At 55.1% G+C, this 24,418-nt stretch overlaps 1 protein-coding gene across 1 annotated transcript in view; it reads right to left on the bottom strand.

Moving 5' to 3' along the window:
- LRP1 (LDL receptor related protein 1) overlaps nucleotides 1–24,418 on the bottom strand; it is a 179,810-nt gene that overhangs the window by 74,669 nt on the left and 80,723 nt on the right. Inside the window, exons 7-11 of the mRNA XM_050925636.1 lie at nucleotides 10,017–10,179; nucleotides 6,607–6,829; nucleotides 5,169–5,358; nucleotides 2,765–2,908; nucleotides 189–425 (exon numbers count right to left, since the gene is read on the bottom strand). Of these exons, the coding sequence (XP_050781593.1) occupies nucleotides 189–425; nucleotides 2,765–2,908; nucleotides 5,169–5,358; nucleotides 6,607–6,829; nucleotides 10,017–10,179 (957 nt within the window). The remainder of the gene's footprint in view (nucleotides 1–188; nucleotides 426–2,764; nucleotides 2,909–5,168; nucleotides 5,359–6,606; nucleotides 6,830–10,016; nucleotides 10,180–24,418) is intronic.

Here is a 24,418-nt window from a genome sequence, read left to right on the forward strand (position 1 = left end):
CCTTCAGGCTCAGATCTGTCGGGGCCACCCTCTGGGTGGGGGAAGAAAGGAAGACGCACTGTCCTCCTGGCAATCCCAGGCCTGAGGCCAGCGCCCCCCCGGAGCCAGAGGGGAGGGACCCCTGTTGCCTTCGCTGGGGCCCACTTGTGCAGGCAGAGACCAAGGGCCGCCTCCCCGCTTGCCCGTACCATCTTTCAGGATGGTCTCGCGCTCCGTCCCGTCGATCTTCTGGCGCCCGATCAGGTAGCTGGTGGTGTCGGCGAAGTAGACGAAGCCCGTCTCGGCGTGGAAGTCCAGGGCCCGGGGATTCATCAGGTTCTCGATGGGGATCATGTGTTCATCTGGCACCTTGGCCCCCGTGTCCATGCCACGGATGATGCCAGGGCGACCCTTCCCGTACACCAGGAACAGCTCATGCTCTGGCTCTGCAAGGCAAAGGGGGTGGGATGGAGCCATCAGCCCAGTGTGGCTGCTCCCGCAGAGGCCAGGCTGGAAAGGCAGAGTCAGGCCTGTTCCTGGCACGCCGGTTCTGAGACGCGTGGCGCTCCCGGCACTGGATTACACATGCACACAGCAGCACAGTGCAGCCACCTGTCCTGCAGAGAGTGCCGGGTCCCGGCTTGCAATGCTCCAGCTTGCCCAGTGATAATCCTGATGCAAGGAAGCAACTGCCCAGAAGATTGGGGCTAAATGAAAGATGAGACCAGCAATTCAAAACCCACTGATGGCCTGGAACCCCCGCCCTGCTGGCAGGGGTCAGCCCTCTGGCAAGTTAGCCCCCTGGCTCCAAGGGAGGGGGGATTTGCTCTCCCGGGAGAGGGGATCGAGGGCGTGGGCTGCAGCCCACTGAACTAGCTTCATCAGCGGGGACGCAAAGGAACCGACAGGCCGGTACCCCGTGAGACGCCGTTAGCAGCAGGCTTCGAGGCCTGTGCACTCTGGTGGACTGGCCCGACAGTCACCTGGAGTTTTGGGGAGCTGGGGAAGGTGCGCTGAAGGGGGACGTTTCTGCCAGGTAAGCACCAGAACTCGGAACCAACACTAGGCTGGGATACTTTAGGATAAAATGTTGGCAAATGCTCAACTACGAAGTTGCCGCGACAACCAACCGAGGTCTATGGTAATAAGTGCAAATTACAAATACGCTGACCTATAGGGTACAGGTGTGGAAACGTTATTAGGGTGAGGAAGTTAGACATGGCCAAGGCAGGCTGGGCACATGAATGAATATTCACAACAGCTCCCAGGCTACATCACAGCCCAGAGCACCCTGTACAAGGGGGGGCCGATCTCTGTCTGGAGCTGGGCGAGCTGGGCAGGCCAGGCACAGGGCTGACCTGCGTCTCTTCCCGTCAGATCCCCAAGGCAGCCGTGCACGCAGGAGGAATGACACAAGGTATCACTGTTAACTCGGGATGTCTGCCACCTTCTTACGTGGGTCGGTGCTTTGGGGGCTTTACTGAAAGCTTTGCCCTGCCCTCAGCGCAAGTGTCTAGGTCGTGGCCAGAACCAGCAACTGAACGAGATCACCTGGATTCCGCTGAGCCAGATTCTGGGACCAGAACCCTGCAATCCCCCAGCTCGTTGACTCAGAATTAATTGGGAACCAACAATAACCCTTCACCACTAAGGAATGGGGCTATAGGGCTGAGCCGAGCTGAAGGAGGATCTCTGGGAGCGGACCAGCTTTGGGAAAAGGTGTAAGATGAGCTTTACGACAGATGATTGTTTTTTGCTAACAAAGCCAAGCTCCGGGGAAGGGAGCGAGTGAGTTTGGACTTCACAGCAGGCGCAGGCTGGGAAAATTCCCACACCGCAGAGGTCACCACACAGACCCCACCGAGTCACCAGGCGGCTGTTTGATCTGGTACAGCCGGCGTCACCACAACGTGGCGCTGACCAGCAACAAACCGACTTTTTGCTCTGCGACTCGCATGACGCCCTCGATGTTAACAGCATGCAGGGAAACAAATCCACACATCAGCAAATCCCTCTGAAACTTCCGCTGAAATCACCCACAGCTCAGGATGAGGGCTGGGGTGGGGAAAAGGGGAAATTGAGCAACACCCAGTGACTAACATAATCGTGTTTTTCACTTTGTCGCTTTTCACAACGGATCCTCTTGGCTGCCCCGGGTGAATTCAATGTTGTACGCAGCTAGGCTGGCTGGTGCTAACCACAAGCCAAAGGAGAGTTTCTGGTCTCTATTTGCCCCAGGAGAGGTTTAGGGGCCAGTACAATTCCCATCCCCCAGTGGGATGTCTTACCTCTTCCTAAAGCTCCTGGCCCTTGTGCTGGGAACGCAGAGATTCCTGATTTAAAACAAACAACAGAAACCCCCTCCCAGGGAGAAAGCCCGTTTTTGCAGCACCCCAGAGCGAAGGCTTTTCCAGACATAGCTGTGTCATTGTTCTGTCGCACGAATCACACAACTGCACGGACAAATGGAGCTCTGCATGCACCAGTGCCCCTTTGTGCAAGGAACGCCTGATTTGCATGCACAAATGCATGTGATCTGCATGCAGCTACCTCTGAATGCAGAAGTGCCCACTGGAGTCTGCTACTGCCTTATTTGCATGTGCAAACGGGAGTGTTAGCCGTGCGGATACTGCCAGACTCTGCGAACGCTTCCCAATGGAACTGCCTTGCTCCCTCCCTTCCCGGAAGCTTGCTGTGCCCCTCGCTCCTCCCCAGAGGAGCTGCAGTTTGTTCTCCTTCCCTAGCCAACCCCTGCTCTGGCTCCTGGATCAGGAACTCCACTTACTTTTGCAAGACTTCCCGTCGCTGCCCAAGCTGAATCCAGATCGGCACCGGCAGGTCCGGGTCTTGTGGCTGTTTCCGAGGAGGCAGATGTCAGAGCAGCCTCCAGGTTTGCCGAACTGGTCCGGTTCACAGGCGTGGCTCCGCACTTTAACGGCAAAGACCAAGGACCTGATTTAGTGGCTGTGCGTCGCCGCCTAGCCAACCCCATCAACGCGCTTCCAGGGCAAAGCCGCGTGCCCTTGGAAACCTCATGCAGAACGGCCTGCCAAGCTGCAAGGAGGCGGCATAACCATGAGGCAGAATGGCCTTGTGGTTACAGAACTGGGCTGGGGTTCATTCAATTCTCGCCTCTGCCGCCAGCTCCCTGTGTGAACTTGGGACAAATCACGTCTCAGGTGACAACACTGCTCAGCCAGGGCACTCACGGCACACCAGGATCATTCTCCCCACTCTACAGAGAGGGAAACTGAGGCACGGAAAGAGGAAGAGACTTGCCCAGGAAGTCAGGAGCAGAGCCCAGGCCTCCAGTGTGCCAGCCCAGAGCCCCATCCACCAGGCAGCCCGGTCTCTTTCTTCTCCCGAGCCCGTCTGTTTGGACCATGAGCTCTTTGGGGCAGGGACTCTCTCACACTACCCAGTGCGACCCCGATCTTCCAGACGCTCAGTACCAGTGAGGACTGGCCCATTTCTGCAGCAGTGCCAAGCTGGCTTTTGCCAATTCCACTCCCTGCCCGGCCGGGCGCCTCCAGCGAGCCAGCGCTGCATGGAGACTGGCTCGGATTGCGCCGCACTCCCCCGTGCCCAAAGCCACAGCTTAGTTTTGTATTTTGGAAACCGCTGAGCGGGCCGGAGACGCTAAGAGGATTTTAAACTTGCAAATAAAGGGAAGGTGGGGGGAAAGGGGGGCAATCCGCCCTGCACTGGAGCCTTTAACCACTCCAAAGCATTTCTAGCAAACAGGAGCATCAGGCATGGACAGGTTAGCGCCAGAGAGGGAAGGGAACCAGCAGCCACACACAGGGGCCATCAATATTTCAAGAGGCCTCATCTGCTCCATTTTCCTTCCCTCTTTTCCATGAGATGGTAATTAATCAAGCCGGCCTGAGCCCCAGTCGGCGGAGCCGCTAGAGACAGCTGTCATTTCTCTCTCTCCTGGAGAGAGACAGCGGAGGGTGGAGACGCGTCAGAGGAGCAGCGACCGATTAAAACAGCAGCTCAGGCTAAGCTGCCCAGAGGAATGAAACACTCAAGAGTCCCAGGGTGGTGAGGGGGGAGCCCCACTTCTCTGGGAGCCCCAAGGGATGATGGTGCTACTTGGTGCCCAAGCCCCCTCTACAGACAGTGGCTGGGAACCTAGGCCAGCATCCACAGAAGTCTGGAGGCTCCTAAATACCTTCGTGGATCTGGGCCCTAGCGGCCGACTCTGTGCTTTAAGGTAGTTCTGTGCAGCATGTATCCTGCCCATGCAGGGTCAGATCGATGGAGCAGTGGGTCTGACCCCGTATGGGCAGGATACAGGATCGGATGGAGCAGTGGGTCTGACCCCGCACGGGCAGGATACGGGATCGGATAGAGTAGTGGGTCTGACCCCGCACGGGCAGGAAATGGGATCGGATAGAGCAGTGGGTCTGACTCCGCACGGGCAGGAAATGGGATCGGATAGAGCAGTGGGTCTGACCCCGCACAGGCAGGATACGGGATCGGATAGAGCAGTGGGTCTGACTCCGCACGGGCAGGATACGGGATCGGATGGAGCAGTGGGTCTGACCCTGCATGGGCAGAATACGGGATCGGATGGAGCAGTGGGTCTGACTCCGCACGGGCAGGATATGGGATCGGATGGAGCAGTGGGTCTGACCCTGCATGGGCAGGATACGGGATCGGATGGAGCAGTGGGTCTGACCCTGCATGGGCAGGGTACGGGATCGGATGGAGCAGTGGGTCTGACTCCGCACGGGCAGGATATGGGATCGGATGGAGCAGTGGGTCTGACCCCGCACGGGCAGGATACAGGATTGGATGGAGCAGTGGGTCTGACCCCGCCCGGGCAGGATTCAGGATTGGATGGAATAGTGGGTCTGTCCCCACATGGTGGGATATAGCACTAGACGGGGCACAGGAGTCGGCTCCTACGTCCTTGTGAATGACGTCTAATTTCGGGCCTGTGCCCCTCTGCTTTCCTGGAACAATCCTGCTCCTTTTCCCCGTTGGGCTTCCAGGCCCTTTGCTGAAAGAAATGAGCCAGGCCCCGGGGGCCGCCCGAAGCCAGACACCCCATTGTCCCGTTCCAGCCCACCAGGGGAACTGACAAGCCCTGCACCTTCGCTGGGCACTTCAACCACTCCCGAGGCTCCCAGACCCCGACAGGGGAGGGAAGGGATCGTTCCCGCAAGCCAGCCCCTTACCGGTGGGCTGCCGCCGCTGGTGGTAGATATGCAGGGCTCCCCCCTTGTCCACCCTGGTGACCACCTGGTACTCGGTGCTGTTGAAGCGATTCACCCGGATGACGCTGGTTTTCTGCTGGGCATTGGCGTTGTCCGAGTTGGTGGCGTACAGGTAGTTCTCAAAGACGGTCAGGCCGTAGAGATGCTCGATCTGAAAGCACCGCGCCGGGGCGAGCGTGAGCAGGCGGCCTCAGGAGCAGAGCTCGGGATCCCTGCCTCTCGTGCCCTCTGAGCACTAGTGCAGGGGCTGGGGCTTACGCAGCGGCCTCCGGGGAGCGATGGGAAACCACGCCAGTCTGCCCTGACCAGACTAGGGAAAGGAGGCGGGTCGAGCCACGTGCATGTAGGACCCCACTCAGCACCAGAACTGGGTGGGAAACGGTTGGCCCGTCCCGCCAGAATTTCCCAGATTTAAAAATAAAAAATTCCCTATCCTGAATCAGGACGAAAATATCAAAATCTCAAAACTTTTCCCAAATCAACAAGCTAAATCTCCCTCCCCCCCAACCCCCGCCCCCTGTATTCGGTTCAATCCGCCAATTTCAACCTTTAAAAAAAACCAAACTCCTCTTGTTTCTTTGGTAGAAATTAACTCAAACTGCTAAACCAAACAGGCTTTTTGAGCCTTTGCTTTGAAAACATTTGGCCAGTTTGGAAACTTTATTTTCCCCCCAAAAACGTTTTGAACTGGGAGATTCCCTGGACCTGCCCCGTTCCCACAAACAGACCCTGTTCCCACAAACTGGGCTTTTCTGATAAAAACTGCTTAGTGGGAAAATTCCCAGTGGGCTCGACTGAGCAGGGAGCACAGACAGGGCCGGTCCGTTATGGTTCCATGCCCGTTAAGGACCCGCGACGGTGCCTCAGCAGCACACCGGGCCCTCACCGAGGTCTCACTAGTTGCTGCATTAGGGATGTTGTTAGAAAGTGCCGGGTAATGTGCCACAGCCGTGTGTACGGGGAGAGGGGGATTTAACCCAGCCGGCATCGCTGCCTCCACTTCCTGGCCTACAACTCTTGTTTGCTACCATCTTCAAATCCTCATCTAGACACGGCTGCCGGCTTCAAGAGCGGCTTGCTTCTATTTAGCTTAAAGCTACTCCTACTCGACTTCGGCTACACTTGACTCAAACCAGAATCAGAGAGTCCACACAGCCGGGTGCACCAGGGGTTTCAAAATCGCTTCGTTCAATGAATCTGGTGCCACTGTGCGGCACACGCCCCCCAGGGCCGGAAGCCAAAACCTGCTTTGTTATCGAATGGAAGCAAGAGCTGGGTAAGCCCTTTGTACAGCACCCAGCACAGGGCTGGGGCTCCAGGTAATGCACCTAATAAATAACAGGGATCACATGCACAGCTCTGATCTCCAGGGCCCCCTCTCTGGCTGGCGCTCGCTCACCAAGATGCCCTGGATGATGGTGTGCCGGTTCTTGCCCTCGTAGTCCACCACCTCGATGTAGTCCAGGTAGGCGTCGGCCCAGTACACCAGCCGGCTGACCAGGTCCAGGGTGATGCCGTGGGGGAAGACGATCTTGCTGTCCACCAGCTTGGTGCGGTTCTGCCCGTCCATGTCGCAGCGCTCCACCTTGGGGATCTGCCCGTAGTCGGTGAAGAAGACTTTTCTGTGGGTGGAGGAAAGAGGGGACATGAGAGCTCAGAGGATGAGGGTGAGAATCTCCATGGGAGCTCAGGTCCACAAGCAAACACCCACGCACCCACCCACGCACCACTTGCTGCAATTACAAAAACGTTTATTAGCCTGCTAGCAGGAGGAAGGAAAACTCAGGACCTAGCCACAGGTAAGGAACGTACCAGCTGTACCCAGACGCAGCCACATTGCCGGCTGCAGGACTTAGGTGGAGGTCCCAGGACTGCGAGGTCACTAGCCGCAGGCAGGCGGCCGATGGGCTCATAAGACACGCAGGGCGCAGCTTCCAGCTGTAGGCTGGCCAGCCAGCACAGCTCCCAGCCGCTCAATCACAGAGGCAGCTCCGCCAGCTGCAGCCTGGCTGTGCCGACACATTCTCCCTGCAGCGCCAAGAAGCCAGGCCCAGCTGCAAGGCAACCAGAGCAGGATCCCAGCGACAACCCCACAGAAGCTGACCCGACTGAGCGAGACACAAGGATCTGATCCAACTCTCGCTGAGGTCAGCCGACAGCGTTCAGGCCCCGTGACCAGCTACCATCTGTCCACATGCTGTCTACACTGGAGTTCTTCAACGCGCTGTCGGCAGTGTTGCTGTAGCCGTGTTAGTCCCAAGATATTGGAGAGACACAGTGGGTGAGGTCGTATCTTTTATTGGAGCAAATTCCGCTCATGAGAGAGACCAGCTTTGGAGCGACACAGAGCCCTGCTTGAAAGCTTATCTCCTCCACCAGCAGATGCTGGTCCAACCAAATATATCCCCTCCGCTACCTTATCTCTCTTGGTCAAACTCTGTGAGCTAAAACCATTTTACAAACACGCCACGTGCGTCAGACAGGCTGCCGGGGCAGAGAAAGACACAGGCCTACAAGGACGACTTGCATAGAGTTCTTGGCGTGAGCGAGAAAAACGGGGCGCTTAGGCCAGGCGTAACTAGCTTGCGTTAGCTAAACCCCAGCACTTTCCCGAGCGCACTCAGGGGGTAGCGGGATTTGAGTGGCTCTGGGTTGCCCTGCTCTTCCGGAGGTGCAAGGAGATTGCATTGAACAGCTGTTCTTTAAACGTCGCAGAGAGATATTCAGCCCAGTCTCAGCACGGAGGGCTGGACTAGATGATCTCGCCAGGTCTCATCCAGCCAGACATTCCCATGGTTTTATAATGTGGCAACAAGAGCCGACAAGAGCTGTATCCAGCCCCAGTTCACTCTGCTCCTGGTCGGCCAGAACCCTGCATCCCAAAATTCATTGATTCCAAGACCAGGAGGGACGATCATGCATAGCTTGTGCATAATTCCTAGAGCAGGTCTCCAGTCCTGAGATCCCCCTGGCTATGCATCCCAGGATGGGTTAGGTCTTTGAACAGCAGCATCCCATTAGGCGCTCCTGTTCAGTTGATTTTCCAAACACCCCCCAACACACACACACACACACACACACACACACACACACACACACACACACTCTTTCAGAGTCACCGCTTTCCAGGAGAGAGTCTGCATTCACACGCAGATGTGACCTTCGGTCTCTGCAGCCTAGGCCAACGAGGACAGCAAGTCCACTCAGGAGGGTTACTCTGCACCAGCTGCCGGCCAGGCCTCGCTAGCTCGCATTAGCTGAGCCCACCTGCACCCCTGCCGCGTCTCCTCCTCTAAACAAGGCCTGACTCGAAAAGCCTGGAGATCAAAAGGTGCTAGGAAAAACAAGTCTCCTTTGTAGCTGATATTTTGTTTGGTCAAGATGAGACCGCCAGGGAACGCACGTGGCTGGAGTTCACACGCATGTGCGCACAGTACATGGCAGGATTACACACACACGCCACGTGGCCAGATTTCACACACTATTCCATTTCTGCCCACAGCAACGCCTTCCACTCCTAATCTTGTTTTTCTCTGCAGCTACCAAGCACGCAGCCAGCCTGGCTGATGACTCAGCGTCACCAGCCCAGCTCCCCAGCACACAAGATCTCCCAAAAGGCAGCTGCTCAAAGGGTCGTTACCTGAACTGAACACAGGACGTAAAGCTCCGTGGAGGGAGAGACATTCACCCTCCACTGGGGATGTGACACATCTTGGTTCCTGAAAACTGTTAAATGGAAACAGCGCAATCCCGCTGATGTGGCAGCTCCGTACTGCGTGGGTCAGCAGCTTCACATACAAGAGGGGTAAGAACTGAGACGCCAGCAGCAAATGTCCCGGCATGACAGGGACGCAGCCTCACTGATGAGGAACCTCAGCCCTTGCCAGGGGGTTAAAATGAGTGGAGCTTGCCAGGGCTAAAAGCAAGATCAGCCCCAAGCTGGACCACCCCAGGGCAGAGAACAGGGAGGGGTTACAAGTCTCTGTCTCCAAAGGTTGTTTAAAGCTGGGGTTCTCAACTTTTTTCTTCCTGAGGCCCCCACAACATGCTGCAAAATCTCCACGGCTCAGCTGGTTTTCTGCACATAAAAGCCAGGGCCGACGTTAAGGGGTAACAAGCAGGGCAATTGCCCAGGGCCTCGCGTCACAGGGGGCCCCCCCAAAGCGAAGTTGCTCAGGCTGTGGCTTCAGCCCCAGGCGGCAGGCTCGGGGCCCTGGACTGCCGTCCTGCACAGCGGAGCTTTGGCTTTCTGCCCTGGGCCCTAGCAAGTCTAACACCCGCCATGCCTGGTGGACCCCCAGGAACCTGCTCGTGGACCCCAGCAGGCCCTGGGCCCCTGGTTGAGAACCACTGGTTTAAAGGACCCTGGGTATAGAAGACAGCAATAAAAACACCTGGTGAGTTTTGCTGATATTTCCTGGCCTTAGGGGTTACGGCACTGGACTGAGATCAGGCCTGAATTCCCAGCTTTGCCGCAGACTCGCCGGGCGACCTAGGGCCAGTCTCTTGCTCCCCCCAGGCCTGCTTCCCTGTCTGTGAAATGGGAAGAATGAGCCCTCCGGCCACAAAGCCCCTTGCTAGCATGACCATCGCTTGCCCTGCGTCTGCACCACGCCCAACACAACCAGGCCCCGATCTCAGCTGGGGCGGATGAGAAACACACTGGGAAGGAGAGAAGAGGTTACCATCTGGGTGAGCCGTGCCCCCTGGCTGGACTGACCAAGGGGCAGCACCATGGTTTCCTATTGGTTTGTTATGGTCCCAGGTCAGGTACCTCGGCTCAGCTGGCCTTCACTTTCCCCCTCTTACCCCATGGCTGGGTCCAGCGCAATGCCCTTGGGGTTGTACAGCTCCAGGTCGAGCAGCGTGACGCAGGTGTCCCCATTCCTGTTGCAGACGAAGATCCGGTCGTCAATGTCATCCACAAAGTAGAAGTTGCCAGTGAGCCAGTCGATGGCCATCTGCTCTACATCTAGGGTGGGACAAAGGCAGGTTAGGCAGACGGCGAGTGCTGGGGAGCCAGGCGCACCAGGAAATCACAACCGCTGGGAGCTGAGCCGTTCTGTAAAGCCGGCTGTGATTTGGAAATCTGGATCTGGGCTCTCTGGGAAATCATCCCCCGAAGGTTTGCAAACCAACCCCCTGGCTGGCACTGCCTGGCCCGCTCCTTGACTGGCTCAGCAGAGGGACAGGCCTCCTGCTTTCACCCCCTACCTGGGGCCGGGGAAGACTCAGAGAAACAAAGGAAATGGAATGGGTGGAGGAGAAGGGGCAGGGAACAGAACAGGGAAAGAAGAGAAACGACGATGAGAAGGTAGAGCAGAGAAGCCTAGAGAGGAGGGTCATCCCATTCTTATGGCTCACGCCCCGCTGGACATTTACACTGGGAATTTCTAAGCCACCTAAGGGAGTCAGGCCCCAACTCCCATGGGCCCTAATCTCCCTAGGCCCCTTTGGAAACACCACCCAGCCCTAGCAGCTTCCAATTCCACGCTGCCCCTCTTGGATTCGGGTCTGACCGCTGCCGGGGCACATCCCAGGGTTAGTGGGAGAGGGGTTTCCAACCCCAGAGACGGGCGACATCCAACACCCACACACATCACTGCACCCCACACCCTCTCCCTGCCCTGGAGAGCCTGCATGCGAAAAACACAAAAGGCTGGGAGGGGAAACTGAGGCACAGAGAAAGGAAGCAGCTTGTCCAAGGTCACCCTGCAGAGCTGGGCCTCCTCATTTCCAGGCCAGAGATGCTGCCCCTAAACCACGCAGCCATCTCGAACCTCCAGGCCCACCCGTGCTGTGCACTGACAGCACATACAATCAGCTCCTTGGACACACACTGCAATGCCCCCCTTTATTCCTCGTCAGCTGGGCTTTTACCATCCCCTCGCCGATCTCTCCCCTCTCCAGGAGGTTGCAGAGAAAGCTTGCTGCGGGGGTGACTGCTCCGTAGCCCTCCAAGTGTCCCCATCTGTGATTCCTGCTGGGAGGGGTTGCCAACACTTTGGAGGAAAGGATTAGATTCAAAATGACCTCGACACATTAAAGAAGTGGCAAGGGAGTGGCACTGCGCAAAGGAGCCGCGGGGCAGAGCGGCTCACAAGTCGAACACGAATCAGTAATGCGAAGCAGTTGTGAAAAAGGCTCGTGTCATCCCAGGGTGTGTGAATGGGAGCGTCGCGCGACAGACCCAGGCAGTAACTGTCCCGCTCAACTTGGCCCTAGGGAGGCCTCGGCTGGAGTCTAGGTCCCATTCTGGGCCTGCACGTTACGAGACAGTGGATAAATTAGAGGGTCCAGAGGAGAGCAACAAAAATGATCAAAGGTTTGAACCTTGGAGCTCTGAGGAAAGGTAAAAACCCTGCGCAGGTTTTGTCTTGAGAAAGGAACCCCAAACAGGGGCCTGAAAACAGGCCTCGGATCTGTTCAGGGCTGTTCGAACAGGGCTGGGGATTGACTGGAACAGGCTGGACAAACTGCTGCCAGGACTGGTTGAGACGGACAGGGCCCTGCCTCAGCACGGGGAGTTGGACTGGATGACCTCCTGAGGTCCCTGCGTTTCTCTGACTCTATGGTTCAAAGCCCCACACGTGGCAGACAAAGGAGAGCGGCTGTGATACGGGCCCGTGCAAAGGAGAGCTTTCCAATGGGTTTCAAGGTCACAGGCGGGACAGCGCTGCACCGAGAGGAGATGGGAGAAATGGTTCGAAAAGCCGCAGCCAGGGAGCAATCTTCCAGCAAGGGATGCATTCAGCACAGCACAAAGCCGGGTCTCGGGGGGTGGAGCACTGTGCGGCCGGCAGCGTGCCTGGGCTCCCGCAGGCAGGCAAGCTGGGAGGCGGAGGGGAACCGTACGGCGTTAATCCGCCCAAGGAGCCGATGCAGGTGAGAGTCGGAACCTGGCACGCCGGGTTTAAGGAGCTGATTAAAAAAAAGAAAGCCCCTTAAATCGGATAAACTCAATGCACCCACATTCCTCCCCTGTGAACAGGTCAGCGTTCCATGGAGCTGGCTTAAGGGGCCAGGGCTGCCTGGTGCAGAGAAATGTCTTCGTTTGACAACCCCCATTCTCTCTCTTTTCAGGGGGCGGAGTTTTGTGATCTAGCATGTAGGATACTGGACTGGCAGTCAGGACACCTGGGTTCTATCCCAGCTCTGAACTGACCTGTTCTCTGAGCCTGACTCCCAGGCGCTCGCTGATCTAACCACTAGACACCATTCCCCTCCCAAAGCTGGGAACCGACCCAAGGAGTCTAGGCTCCCTGCCTTCCCTACACTCCAACCACTAGACTCCCCTCTCCTCTTAAAGCATTAAAGAAAACCCAGGTGTCCTGGCCAAGCTATCAGAGAAAGGGGCTGAGTCTGACAACTTTTGGAGGTTGATCCTATCTCTGGGAGGGGGCGAGCGAAAAGCACCCAGAAGTCCTGGCTCCCAGCCCCTTCAGCTGGCCTTCCTCTGTCTTGTCTACCGAGATGGTAAGCTCTTTGAGGCAGGGACTTTCTACTACCTGCTGTTTCTTAGACACTCAGTAGTCTTATTTTTTTTTCTTTCTTAACATAAAACATCTCCAAGGTGAGTAACTGCTTTGCTCAACTCCCAGCAGTGTGTAAGGAAGGCTGCAAATCTCATTAAAAAACAAACCAAAAAACCCAGACAGATGCAAAAGTTACATTTACAGACACAAGCCAGAGACGGCCCAGTGAGGGCCGAATGAATCAGTCGCCCGCTGCCCCCTTGGATAGCACCCACGGGTCTGCAACCCAAACAGAAATCAGCCAGGGGCGAGGGTCAATTTACACAACCCCCCGCTAGGGAGGAGGGGAAAAGGCTCTGGAAATATTTTTGGTGACCAGAAGGAAGGTTTTTACTCCAGTCACAAAGACAGTGCCAAGACTGACGCAAATCACGGCAAAGCGTCGGCTCCTGGCTTCTAACCACTTCCTCTCCAGCCCCAGAGCGGATGGTGCTTGCGTGAATCTCAGATCAGGCCAAACAGGCTGACTGTGCCCAGCACCGAGGAGAAACAGCACAGCCCGCGAGGACCAGGAGACCCTTAGGTACCAAGCAGGGAGAGCAAGGCCGCAAAGGGCGGGAGGGGGCCAAAGGACAAAACTCCATCAGTAAAACAGCATCCACCTATTGTCTGGTGCAACCAGGACGGTTCCCACAGCTTTCCCATGGTTACAGGACAGACAGTACGTCCGTGTTAACTCAGCCTTCGTGGGCCAAGCCAGGAGCAGGCCTTCCCCACGAGAGCTACTCAAGGGGACACTGCGGATAGAATCCGCCTTGGCTGAAATGCTGAGGGCAAGTGAGGAGTTGCACAAATACCACAGTGACAGTCACCATAGACAGAGGGGGTGGATGGGGATAGACAGATAGATACTTTCTGCTAACGTAAGGTCTGTTGATGAGGGTCACCACTTATAATCTGACAGGAACTTCTATCCATCTGTCTACCCATCTCTATCCATCTAGCTTCCTCCACACACCCCTACATCCGTGTCTATCATTCTACCCCATATGGACCCGTCCGTCTATCTACAGGCCACTGCCACCAGCATTTGTCCCTTTGTGCTCCCCTGCCCATCTCCACCTGCTGCCTCTTGCCTTCTCCTTTGATTGTGAGCTCTTCGGTGTTTATACAGCACCTTGGGCTGTGGACTGCTGGCCCGTGACAGCACCACCACCTACCCATCAATGCCTAGACTTGTCTCTCCATCTGGGCTAGCAATCTACCCTCCCCCTTACAGATCCTCTCAATCTAGAGGAGGTTTTTCAAGAGCCCCCCTGCCTGTGGGCACTCAGGATGCCAGGGACCCTGCGTTTGGAAGTTCCCTCACCCACCCATTGCATGAACCCATCCAGCTCCAACGACCTAAGAATCATCTCCCCCTCCCCAGCCAGTTGCATCGCAGGCAGAGCAGGCCCCTTGCGGCACTCCTAGGACACCTGGCCCTTGAATACGAGCCGGGCTTGCTGACCGTGAAACCCGACTCACCGCAAATAACATGCGGAAAAACCTCCCCACTGCTGGGCAAATGGCAGCATGAGATTTTCCGGCCGGAATCCCCACGCGTGTAAATCGCGGCAATCTGGGTGGATTCCAGCAGGAGCGGCAGGCTCATTGCAGTATACCAGGAAATAAGGGGTACAGTATCTCTTTAAATAGTCTGCGGCCTTGCAGCAGAGTCTCATTTTCTTCTCTTCCAGAAGCCACCAGAACCCGGCCCGGGCCGCAGGTAGCCAGGTCCTGTATATAAACACCAGGATTCGAGGAGAGGCCTTCAGATTTTATACGTTGAGTACAGAGCAAAGACGTAGTAGAGCCGAGGTCAGGACTGGCCAGCGCTCCCCACCCTTCAGCTGGGTCACCCACTCACCCATCCCATTTCCAGGGGCGGCAAGACCTGCTCACGCTGGAAATCCAGGCTCCTTTTAATGACTTGTTAGTGGCTGATGCAGAGCCGAGGGGTCCAGACACATCAGTGGAAGGTGGCATTTTCGGCGCAACATTGAACATCTGTTATCAACCCTTTACAGTCTGCAGCCTATTCATAAAAAAACCCTCAACATACAGGGTGGCCACAAGATCTCACTTCACAGAAGCCAGGAGTGACCAGACCCACGGGGACAATGAGGGGGTGGCATTCCTGGAGATGCAGGCCGGGCAGTGGCTGCTGCATCATGTGTCACTGGGTACAACCGCTGCCTCAAGGGTGGAGGCCGAAAGATACAAAATCTGACCTAACCAGCCGGTGGCTGGATCCTAACACACACACAGGTGGACGAAGGGGAGATGTGGTGGAAGGGGAACGAGACGGGCTTGTTTCAGGGGTGTCAATTCTCTGCTGCAGCACGGGTGACTTTGGGCAAGCCAACCCCCTCCCGTAAGATGGGAGACTGAGCCTTTTGTCTCTCACCCCTTAGTCCCTCTTCCAAGGTCTCCGGAAGTGGGCTGTCTCACCCGAGCTGGCCGTGCAGTACCCAGCTGTGAAATGACAGTGATCCCAGCCAGAGGCTGGGCACTGCATCACATGGCCCTGGGACGACGCCCTTCAGACCAAAAAACCTGCTCTACAGCTGCGACATTGCCAGGAAACGCCCGACAGGCGCGTCAGGCCAGGCTCCAGCCACGGCTAATCTCGCCCGCCGTCGCCCTTTCAAGCCACTGGCTTCCGGCACCGCAGCTTCATCCCCTCGCTGAAGGCTGAACGGCCAAAGCAAAGCACATGCCCCCACTGCCGCACCGGGAGGTGACACGGGCCTATCCCGCTCTGCCAGCTTCGGGGCATGCCCTGGGAGGGCCACTAGCTGCTCTGCTAAAAGCCAGTGTCACTTGGTGCTCCTGGTTTCCAGGGAGGGGAATAATTAAGGAGCTGGACCATCACTTTAATATCTCCGTACTGCTGAGTCATCCAGTTTGACCCTGGCGCGTTCTCTCCCTCCTCAGCTGCGACCCCACCGACCGGAGGGGTGCTGCATTCCTCCAGCATCTGTCCAGCTGCCTGACCCAGGCCGTCCATACTCCTCCCGTCCCCTGCAGCGCTGATTCATTAACATCTGACCAACAGACGGGAGTGGGGAAGAGACCCACCCACACGGCTTTGGGGGGGAAAGGGCCTACCACACGCATTTAGAATGGGAGCTTTCTGGCCCCTGGCTCCATTCCCTGAGTGAGAGTCACAGGACCGGTGCAGATGGAGAGAGAGAGAGAAGGAAGGAAAAACCACACATGCACCCCCATCTTCTGGCACCTGCCTGCAGAACTGCTGGGAGGACATCAGAAAGGACAGGACGTCAGAGATTCTTCCCGGCCTGAAACCCCCCATGCCCCGCTGGCCAGCGGAAAAGGACATGTCGATCAGTCAGGTTATACCTACAATCAGGGACATGTCTCTGATCAGCTGGTCTGACCCCCCACGTGGCACAGGTCTGAAGCAAGCTGGGGTAGCACCACCCTTGGCGTGAAGAGAACTGGATTCTGCTCTCAACTCTGCCACTTCCCCTCTGTTCCTCTCCCACCCCTCGTCTAGTTAAACTGTCAGCTCTTCTGGGCAGGAATTCTCTCGCTCTCTGGGCACGTACAGCTCCTAGCACCATGAGGCCAGATAGGGGCATCTTTAGATACTACAGGAATAATACAAGAGCAAAGAGGACTCGTGCCCTGCAAACTGCAAGAAGTCTGGTCTCAAATGCAACTCGCACCTCAAGCTGCAGCTGGTTCGGAATTCCTGGGCATTGTTGCTGTTAGCGGCCGGGAGAAGCTGCGTGGATGCAGGCCGTCCAGCGTCTCCCAGGCTGTATTTTTGCAGCTGGAAAGCATTACGCTTCCTCAAAGGCTTTTGTTTTTCAAACTGCTTCTTTTCTCCCCTGCCCCCACTTGCTGGAATCCGGATTTTTACCATTATTATTCTTACATTCCGCTCTTTCTCGTAGCCTCAGCTAAACTGAGATTTCCTTTCGGGCGTTCGTTGGAAGCTAATTTATCCAGGTCTATTTTTAACCACTAATGTTAGCTTGGAAAGAGCTTTCCCCTCCTCCCCCCGAGCCCCCACTCACCATACGGCTTTGGGGAAAATTGTTTTTAAAAACCTTTCGCCCAGCCCTTCTCTTCGACCCTCCATGCACAGAGAATTCGGAAACCCTGGTCATAACGATCGGTGGGCTGGAGCTTCGAGGCCAGGCCTACCACTGCATAGCTAGGCTGGTAAAGCTGTCCTGACACACTACCCAGCAAAGCTCTCCAACGGGTGGACGTAGCTTATACAGGTAAAACTGGGCTTTGGGAGGGGTACATTATTCCAGCCCTCCCAAGCTAGCTACGCTGCACAGGCAAAGGTGCAATTCTGCACTTCGCAGCCTGGCCAATATGGTTGTGTTGGCAGAAGTCTAGTGTAGAGTTGGCCTAGGCTCGCTCCAGGCCATTAAGGGGACCGCAAACAGCCCCTGCCCTGCGTGGAGTGGACATGAGAGCTCTGCTGACACACGGGGGGAAGACCAGAGGTGTGGCCAGGGCACTCCGGGCATTCTCAGATCTTCTCTGCTCACCATGACCCCTGGGAAAGTTAGACCAGCCCTGGGGCTGCTCTAACTTGGGCAATCAGGCAGGGTCTGAATGGCCCAAGAATACAGGGAGCACAGAGTTAACTTAAAACACCCACCACTGTCTCTTTTGTGCTATGCCTCGAGCACTCCCAATCCCGCCGCGACAGCCCAGAGCAACATGTCTCTGGCTACCTATGGATGCAGAGGTCTCTACACCAGGGGATGCAATTCCACGATCAGGAGCCAGTGGGGGACACGGTGTGGCCTAAAGGATAAAGCACTTAACTGGGGGGTCGGGAGAGCTGGAGTCTATTCCCACCTCCGCTGCTGGCCTGAGGAGTGACCCAGGGCAAGTCACTTCCCTTCTCCGGGCTTCAGTTTTGCCCTGTGTAAACAGGGATAATTATACTTTGTACAACACTTTGAGATCCGCTGATAAAAATCATTCCCCCCCCCCAGTGTCCACAAAGCTGTGGAAATAGAGTTAGTTAATAACTTGCTACCCTAAGTAAACAAAGAGTAATCAAAGTATAGGACCTACAAATAAACACAATATTTGTTTGATATATCGAGCAGACAAAGTCCAGATTCTTTTTGGGGTTTTTTTAAATCCACCTGGGAAATCGATACCTATTTTCAGATTAAAGCCGCGTCTATTGTCTAGAGAGCCTCCCACTGGACCTTTAAACCTCCCAATTGTTTATCTTTCATTAGTCACCAGGACCCCACTGTCTACTGTTTCTGGATTCAGGCTGGGTTAACTGTATTTCATCTGAAATGTAATAAAACTCGCTTATCATCTGGAGACGTTGTCCTGAATGTATCAGACCTCATTCATCTCTGATCTCCCCTGGCATATCACCCTCCGCTTTCTCCTGATCCCTGCAAACCTGAGTACAAGCCTCCCTTCTCATCTACAACCAACAAAAATAGACTGGATAGCCACACCCCAGCCCTGCTCAGACAAACAGGTACTTCTTAGTCATCCGTTGTTTGATGGATGAAAGCAGCACAACTGGCAAAGTCAAACATCTGGATCGAGGCAATGTACAAATGGATCCCAATCGAAAGCCCGGGGACAAGAGTCTGGGATTCAAGAAGAGGGTTTAACCAAGTTTATTAAGGTCACAGTAGCACCTAGAAGCTGCATCTAAATCTGTTCCCCACTGTGCTAGATTCTGTTGGTACCCAGAGTGACAGGCAGGCTCTGCTGCAAAGAGTCTGCAATATAACCAGGAGAGGTTATTACCTGTGTTTTCTGGAGGGGGGACTAACGCACAGAGAAAAGACCCCACACCGCACCTGTAGCAGAGGTAGGAACCGAACCCATTTTCCAAACCCATCCTTCCTCTTGGGTTCTATCCTCTTGGAGGATAATTACCAGCCAGTAAATTTCACCATCTTTGGTCTTCAGGAAAAAAGATCTGGACTCAGTTTCTCCACTTTGAGTGACATTTTGGTTTTTACAAAACAAATTCTGACCCGCAAGTCTAAGTGCCAACAAATGGTGTGTCCGAATGGCTGGGTTTTTTAAAAGAATTCCTGGAAGAGGAGCTGGCTTCTAGGAATTGCCTTTTAATTGTGCCAACGTAGCTGATTTCTAACCTAACTAAACTTGTTATGTCGAAAAAGCAGCTTATAACATGAGTCACTCGGGGCCACTACTAGCATTTTCCATAACCCAGATGTACTTTGGGGATGTTGCAATTTTTTCCCCTTTTTTAGGGGGGGCAACAACTACCAAAAAAAAAAAAAGCATCATATTGTGCAAGAGGCCACTTGCTCAATGCAGGCAGCTGGCAGCTTCAATCAGCAATTGCATAAGAGGTCCTAGGCAGATGTTTTCCTGGTTTGGAGTCTGTTAAAATAGCGCTGCCCAACCAATAGTTTAAAAAAGTCTCTTCCTTAAAAGAGTTGCAGTCTGGTGGGTTTCTTGCACAGCTGTCCAGCGGGAGGGTTGAAAGGAAGCCTGGGTAACTTCAGTATCAAGGCCCCTATTCAGCGAAGCACTGGGGGGTTGATCCTTTGCCACTGATGTCACCATATGCAGGACCTTAGCTAGCGCTTTGCGTCCACCGATCTCAAAGCACTTTACTTTAACCCTATTTTTCAGGACTTGTCCAAAGATCCCAGCAGGCCAGTACCAGAATTAGAACCCCAGCTTCTTGAGTCCCAGTCCACTAAACCACATGGTCTCCCCTTAAATACATCCCCTATTAGAGCAAACCCTGCTGTAAGCTGGATATTTGTCAGCTAAACAGATTTCCGAGTAGAAAGAAAAATTAATCTCGGTACATGAAACAGCATCTTTTCCTTCCAATGGATCCCAAAGAGTTTTACAATCAACCTCTCCCAGAATCACTTCCCGTCTCCCTCAAACGCAGCCCCCTCTGGGGTGCGCAGGGCAGCTGTTTAACAGTGCACAGCAGTGCAACAGTTTTGGATACGGATGCGAAGACTCCAAGCAAGGGGATCTTTGTAGTAAGAACCCAACTGTCAGAATCTCTCCCTTTTGTCCTCAGTGACCATGGGCCAGTCACTTAATGTCTCTCTGCTTCAGTTTTCCCACTAACCCTTCCTTTCTCCCATTCTTATTGTGTCTTATCTAATTATCACTGGAAACTCTTTGGTGCAAGGATGGTCTTTTTGTTCTGCTTTTGTACAGCACCTAGCGCACTGGGGAACTTACGTAATATGAACTAGGGGAAAAGAAACTCATCTAGCGTTCGGCTTCAGTAGGTCAGTGGTTTACGAGAACATGAGAGTCAGAGGCTCCACAGCCGTAGATAAATCGTGGCCTGAAATGGAAAGGAAGTGAGTCTGCACTAATCTTCCAAAAGGAAAACAAATGATTTCAACACAGCTTTGAAAGGGCTGTAATAAAATCTGTGGAATTCACAGCCCTGAGATATGAGACAAGCACCATGGTGCCCTTTGGGAAGGGAAGTCAGTTAAGAGAGGTTAATGTGCATAGACTTGGCAGTCCCTCAAAAATATTCATTCAGCAGGAAAACAAGCTTCATGGCATCAACTGATCACTTGCTAGTGGTCAGGAAGGATTTTGAGCTGATTGGGCCCCAGGTCAGAACAACGCTTCTCTCAGGGAAGGTGCCGTTATTACCACTCCCTGTGCTATCCTCTCCTACGAGACATCCGAATGGCTCCTGCAGATTAATGTCCACAGAGGCCTGGCTCGAGAGATGGAGCTGAGGTGCAGAGGCCAGATGGAGGCTGGGGGGGATGTGATTTTATTTATTTTAAATCAGAATTATGTCATTATATTTTAGCCGTCTTCTACAGCGGACAACCCACCTGAACTCCTTGTCTAGCAGCCCAAGCGCTCCAGATTTCTCTCTTGTAGAAAATGTCACACTGATTTCATTACACTGGCTCAAGTCCCCAGTGCCAAAGCCGTTTTCACTCCACCGATACTGGTTTGGCTTCATTCGGTAAATTACCAGCTTGAGCTAAACCGGTTCCCGTGCTGGCTGGCCTGCAGTCACTGGCTCCTGGGCTAAACACAGGAGGGCCCGGGGGGAAATCCACCAGCCTGTATTATACAGGAGGTCAGATGAGATGATTGAACGGTTCCTGGTTCAGTTACACCTTGTGCGCACACCAGCCCTTACCCAGGGGAGTGCCCTTACCCTTCTGAACTGATTTCAAGAGGATTTCTCACACATGGGGGGGGGGGCGCGACTTTGATGGAAAACGGGAGTTTTCACCTATACGAATCTCTCAGGTTTGGGCTGAAATCTGTGTGTTTTTGTAACAAAAAGCCAAAGGTGTTCTGGGGAGGAAAAGCCTCCCGACTCGCTCCAGCACACTGTGGCGGGGGGGCCCTCGCGCCTGGGTGAAATCCTGGCTCCACTGAGAGCAATGGGAGTTTGGATTCACTCAGAATTGTTACACTCCATCGATGCAGCAGCTGCACGGGAGGCAGGGCCGGTTTTAGGCCAATTCAGCCGATTCCCAGGAATCGGGCCCCACGCCTAAGAGGGCCCCGAGCCGAGAGCCAGAGCCCCGGCCCGAGCGCAGCAAGCCGCCCCGCAGCCCCGCTCTCCCGGCCGGAGCCCCGGCCCGAGCGCGGCAAGCCGCCCCGCAGCCCCGCTCTCCCGGCCGGAGCCCCGGCCCGAGCGCGGCAAGCCGCCCCGCTCTCCCGGCCGGAGCCCCGGCCCGAGCGCGGCAAGCCGCCCCGCTCTCCCGGCCGGAGCCCCGGCCCGAGCGCGGCAAGCCGCCCCGCTCTCCCGGCCGGAGCCCCGGCCCGAGCGCGGCAAGCCGCCCCGCAGCCCCGCTCTCCCGGCCAGAGCTCCGGGCCCTTTAAATAGCCCCCATAGCCCTGGGATAGCGGGGGGCTCCGAGGGCTATTTAAAGGGCCGGGGCTCCAGCTGCCTCTGCCACCCCGTCCTTTAAATAGCCGGAGCCCCGCCGCCCCCATGTATTCTCCAGGGCTCTCCCCGCTATTTAAAAGGTTCGGGGCGGGGTAGAAGCAGGGGACCCCTGAGCCCTTTAAATAACCCCCAGAGCCCTGGGATAGCGGGAGGCTTGAGGGCTACTTAAAGGGCTGGGGCTCCAGCTGCCTCTGCTGCACCCCCTGCCCTGCCCCCAGCCACCTCTGCACTCCGTGCCCACAGCCAGCCCCCGCCAAACCTCCTGCCCTGTCTCCAGCCACCCCCTGCCACACCCGTGGCCCTGCCCAAAGCCAGCCAGCTCCCACATACCTCTGCCCGCACCAGCCCTACACACCCTGCCCACACCCAGCCCCAAACCCCCTGCCCTGTCTCCAGCCAACCCCGCTGTACTCTCCTGCCTGAAGCCAGCCAGTTCTGCACTCCTGTCTCCAGCCCTCCCAACCCCTGCTGCAACCCCCTGTGGCCCTGCCTGAAGCCAGCCCACCCCACACCCCCTGTCTCCAACCAGCCCTGCACCCCTTGCCCTGCCTGTAGCTAGACCCTACCTCCAGTCAGCCCCTGCCCTGCCTCCAACCAGCCCCATGCCCACTGCTGCCCTGCAGTTCCCAGGGCAGTAACCCTGCACACCTGCTTCAATGAGGGGGACAGGGAGCAGCTGGGACCCACACATGTGCACTCCCACAGGGAGTGGCAGGGACCCACACATGTGAAATGGTGGTCATGAATAAGCCATTAACAGCATATATGATGCAATGTACATAATATATAATTGTATTATTTATATAGTTATGGAAAATTAATAATAATTGGAAGAAATGAAAGGCTTTTTTTTTTACATTTTTTTTTTTTAAGTCATCCCTGCCAGGGCCCCGACGAAAATGTTCGAATGGGGCCCCGCACTTCCTAAAGCCGGCCCTGACGGGAGGGACCAGCCACGAGGAGGAGAAAAGTACCAAACTCTAACCAAAGCACCACGACCAAGCAGCTGGAGTCGACAACCCTGCAAAGTTTGTTTTTTTAAAATCCGCGCATATTATTCGACTCTTCCGCAGCCACTAAACCCACCCAAGCCCGATCAGAAACTAATGGGGCTGAGGGGCAGGAATGGAATGGTACATCCAGTGCTGCTTTTAACTAAGCCACACGCTGCAGAGTCAAATGCAATCCTCTAAAAAAAAAAAAATCAAGTGGAAAGTGGTTTCTAGGGAATAAAAACTTGGAAAACAAACGCGAGTGCAAATGTTTTGGTTCAAAAAGTCCCCAAAAGGGGAACTAAAGCGTCTCAGGAATGTAGTCCCCAGGCACTCTCAAATACACTGGTTTCCTTTTTTTTTTAAAGGAATGATCCCTTGGATACATGTACCTAATACTATAATCCGAAGGAATTTCTCTCCCCCCTCCTCCTCACACCCTCCCCACTGAGAACAAGACACGCTCTGTAGCAGCAAAATACTTGATGGATAAACATTGCCCCCAGGGGACAATTTTCCTTAATTAAAAAGTTTGTTAACGGGACATGCAGGAGACAAACGTCAGGCGTCCTGCCCATCAGAGGATCACAGAAACGTGAGACTGGAAGGGCCCTCAGGAGCCCAGCTAGCCCAGCCCCCCATGCTGAGACAGGACTGCGTCTACCTTTCTCTAGCTGCCACAACTTATGGGGTACACCTAAAGCTACCACTGGCAATCCCCATCCCATCCCACTATTCTGTAGCAGAACCTTAAGAGAGAAGTGTCACGGCCTGTCTGGCCTGCGAGGGCTGTTTCCCAAGTGGCCGTGCTGGGGGCAGGATTCAGGGGGAAGGTGGTGGATAAACTGAGTGTTGGGACCCAGGATTTCCAAATGAGCTCAGCTGCCATTTCTCAGCGGCAATGTGGCAGCGCCTAGAAGCCAGGACCCTGCTGTGCTAGGAGCTGAACAAACTTACAGATCTCTGCCCCCAATGAGCTTACAATCGAAGACCTCCAAACGAAGCCCTCAGCACCCAGCAGTTCTCAACGGACAGCTACTAGGGACTGATCGCTTTGGAATAATCCGGCTATTTGAAAACCTGGGCCCCATTTCAGGCGCTGAACCTGCGAATGCCTGGCCACAGGCCTGCAATTTACATCTGCTGAACACAGGGCTATGCTGGACACGGAGCGAGAACCTTTTTAAAAATCTCGATCGCTGCCGAGAAAAGTCACAGCGAGCTCTTGAAATTAGCAGACAAAGGCACAATAAGATCCGCTGACTGGGAATTGAAGCCAGAAAAATTCCACACTGGCAATAAACACACAAATTGTAGAGAGTCACGGTAACTGATCAGTGGGGTGGCTGGACCGAGAGGAGCTGGGATCTCCATTGCTTGGAGGCTTTATACCTCAACTGGAAGGTGTTCTCCAACAGAGACGCTCCAGACTCGTCCGGCTCCATGGAGGGAACACGGGGTGGAAATGCGGGGCCTGCACTGTATAGCAGGACACCAGGGTCCCATCTGGCCTTTACGTTTGAGCCACGCGCACAGTTTAACGATTCTTGTGGAGTTAACGATCAAGTCTCTCTTCACAGGCTGCTCGGGGACTGCTCCCCCCACTGCACTGCGAGAAAACTGGGCAGAAGCCTCGCCCGCTCTGGGAGATGGGAGCACATCCAAGCTTTGTTTATCTACGAGCAGGACTGTGTGATGATGGAATTAAGAACCGGGGCCCTACAGAGAGAGATGTCCCAGATGCACCCTCCGTGTGCGATCAATTCTTCACAGAGAGCC

This window comes from Gopherus flavomarginatus, chromosome 16, assembly GCF_025201925.1.
Source record: "Gopherus flavomarginatus isolate rGopFla2 chromosome 16, rGopFla2.mat.asm, whole genome shotgun sequence".
NCBI lineage: Eukaryota > Metazoa > Chordata > Testudines > Testudinidae > Gopherus > Gopherus flavomarginatus.